This window comes from Babylonia areolata, chromosome 7, assembly GCF_041734735.1.
Source record: "Babylonia areolata isolate BAREFJ2019XMU chromosome 7, ASM4173473v1, whole genome shotgun sequence".
Taxonomy (NCBI): Eukaryota; Metazoa; Mollusca; class Gastropoda; order Neogastropoda; family Buccinidae; genus Babylonia; species Babylonia areolata.
This window is the reverse complement of record NC_134882.1, coordinates 20,463,428-20,465,927: the sequence shown is the minus strand read 5'-3', so window position 1 is coordinate 20,465,927 and position 2,500 is coordinate 20,463,428. Positions and strand designations below refer to the sequence as shown.

The 2,500-nt window shown below is 55.2% G+C and overlaps 1 protein-coding gene across 5 annotated transcripts in view; it reads left to right on the top strand.

The window, feature by feature from the left end:
* The window catches only part of LOC143283785 (TBC1 domain family member 1-like), a 30,721-nt gene that overhangs the window by 23,915 nt on the left and 4,306 nt on the right, over window positions 1–2,500 (top strand). For all 5 annotated transcript variants that reach the window (XM_076590150.1, XM_076590151.1, XM_076590149.1 and 2 more), the window contains exons 9-10: window positions 793–885; window positions 1,324–1,483. In XM_076590150.1, coding sequence (XP_076446265.1) covers window positions 793–885; window positions 1,324–1,483 — 253 coding nt within the window. The remainder of the gene's footprint in view (window positions 1–792; window positions 886–1,323; window positions 1,484–2,500) is intronic.

The window sequence follows — 2,500 nt, the reverse complement described above, 5'->3', positions numbered from 1 at the left end:
CGGTGTGAATTCCCACCTTGAGTCAAGCGTATTTCATGTACGCCAGTGTGAATTCCCACCTTAAGTCAAGCGTATTTCATGTACGTCAGTGTGAAGTCCCCCTCCCCGCCCCCCCCATCCCCCAGACCTTTTTGTCAAGCGCCTCTTGTACTCGTCAGTGTGAAGTCCATCCCCGACCCCCTCCTACAACCTTTTTGTCAAGCGCCTCTTGAGCGCGTCAGTGTGAATTCCAACCATTTTGTCAAGCTCCTTTTGTGTACGACAGTGTGAATCACCACCTCACGTCAAGCGTGTTTTGTGCACGTCAGAGTGAATCACCACCTTAAGCGTGTTTTATGTACGTCAGTGTGAATCCCCACCTTTAGTCAAGCGTGTTTTGCGGACGTCAGTGTGAATCCCTACCTTTAATCAAGCGTGTTTTATGTACGCTAAGTCAAGCGTGTATTGTGTACGGTAAAGTGAATCATCACCTTAAGTCAAGCGTGTTTTTGTGCACGTCAGAGTGAATCACCACCTTAAGCGTGTTTTGCGGACGTCAGTGTGAATCCCTACCTTTAATCAAGCGTGTTTTATGTACGCTAAGTCAAGCGTGTTTTGTGTACGGTAAAGTGAATCATCACCTTAAGTCAAGCGTGTTTTTGTGCACGTCAGTGTGAATCACCACCATTAGTCAAGCGCCACTCATGCTTGTCATGCAGTGTGTAACCCCACTTTTAGTTGAGCGCTTCGTGTGTGTGTGTGTGTGTGTGTGTGTGTGTGTGTGTGTGTGTGTGTGTGTGTGTGTGTGTGCAGATGGAAGAGGCGTCAGCCTTTGAGATGATCCGACACCTGATGCTGGGTCTGGGTCTGCGGACCGTCTACTGTCCCAGTATGGCCGCTCTGCAGGTCTCTCTCTCTCTCTCTCTCTCTCTCTCTCTCTCTCTCTCTCTCTCTCCTCTCTGTCTCTTGTCTCTATGTGCATATGCATGAGTGTATGTGTGTGTGTGTGTGTGTGTGTGTGTGTGTGTGTGTGTGTGTGTGTGTGTGTGTGCGTGTGTGTGTGCGTGAGTGCGCGCGCGCGTCCGTGAGTGTGCGTATGTATTTATGTGTGTATGTGTGTGTGTGTCCGCCTGCGATCGCACGTGTATTGTATGTATATATAATGCGTGCGCGCGCGCGCGCGTGCGTGTGTATGTGTGTGTGTGTGTGTGTGTGTGTGTGTTCGCCCGCGATCGCATGTATAATTTATGTATATATGTATGTATGTATGTATGTATGCATGTATGTATAATGCGTGCACGTGCTCACACGCGGCGCCTTGTCCGGTCCGGTCCGGTGCCTCAGATGAAGCTGTACCAGATGGTCCGCCTCCTGCACGACCACGACAGCGAGGTGTGGCGGCGGCTGGAGCAGCACGAGGTGGTGCCCGCCCTGTACGCCACGCCCTGGTTCCTCACGCTCTTCGCCTCCCAGTTCCCGCTCTGCTTCGTGGCCAGGGTCTTCGGTGAGAGCTGCCCGCGTGAGAGGGTTGGTGGGGTGGGAGGGATGGAGGCAGGGAAGGAGGGAGAAGGGCGGGTGGTGGTTGGGTGGGGTGTATGAGGGTGTGTGGAGGGTGGTGGGTGGGCGATGGGGGTTTGTTTGGGGGTGGTTTGGGGATGAGGGGGTGGGGGTGGGTTGGGGGGGGGGGGCAGAGAGGTTGTCGGTGGGGAGGGGGGCATGGGGGGAAGGGGTAGGAGAAGGGGTAGGGTGGTGGGTGGTAGGTACGGGTGGGGATAAAAAAAACAACAAAGTGGAAGGGTGGTGGGTGGTGTTGATGGGGTGGGTGGGGTGGTATGTATGGAGGGTGGTGTGTGCGTGTGTGTGTGTGTGTGTGTGTGTGTGTGTGTGTGTGTGTGTGTGTGGAGGGGAGGGGAGCGATGGGGGTTGGTAGTAGTTGAGAAGGGAAGGAGAGGATCGGTGTGGAGGAAAGGGGTAGGGTGGTGGGTGGTGGGTAGTAGGGGTTGGATGAAAGTAGTGGAAGGGTGGTGGGTGGTGTTGATGGGGTGGGGTGGGGTGTGTGGAGGGTGGTGGTAGGGGTAGGGGGAGGTGGAGCGGGTACGATAGGGATTTGGTGGTGGTTGGGAGAGAGAGAGGGAGAGTCACGAGTGGTCGGGCTGGGGAGGGGTCGGCTAGGGAGAAGGAGTAGGGTTGTGGGTGGTGTTGGTGGGTAAGGGTGTTGTGGGTGGAAGGATAAGGTGGTGGGTGGTGTTGATGGGATGTGGGAGAAGGGATAGGGTAGAGTGGTGTTTGTTGGTCGTGGTGGGGTGGGAGAAGGTGGTAAGGGTGGTGGATGGTGGTGGTTGGTTGGGGTGGAATGGGAGATGGGATAGGGTGGTAGGTAGTATTATTAGGTAGCGATGGTGTACGAGAGGTGATAGTGTGGTGGGTGATGTTGGTGGGAAGGGGTGGGGTGGGAAAAGGGGTAGTGTGGTAGGTGGTGGTGGTAGGTCGGGTGGTGGGGGGTGTAGAAGAGGTGGTAGGG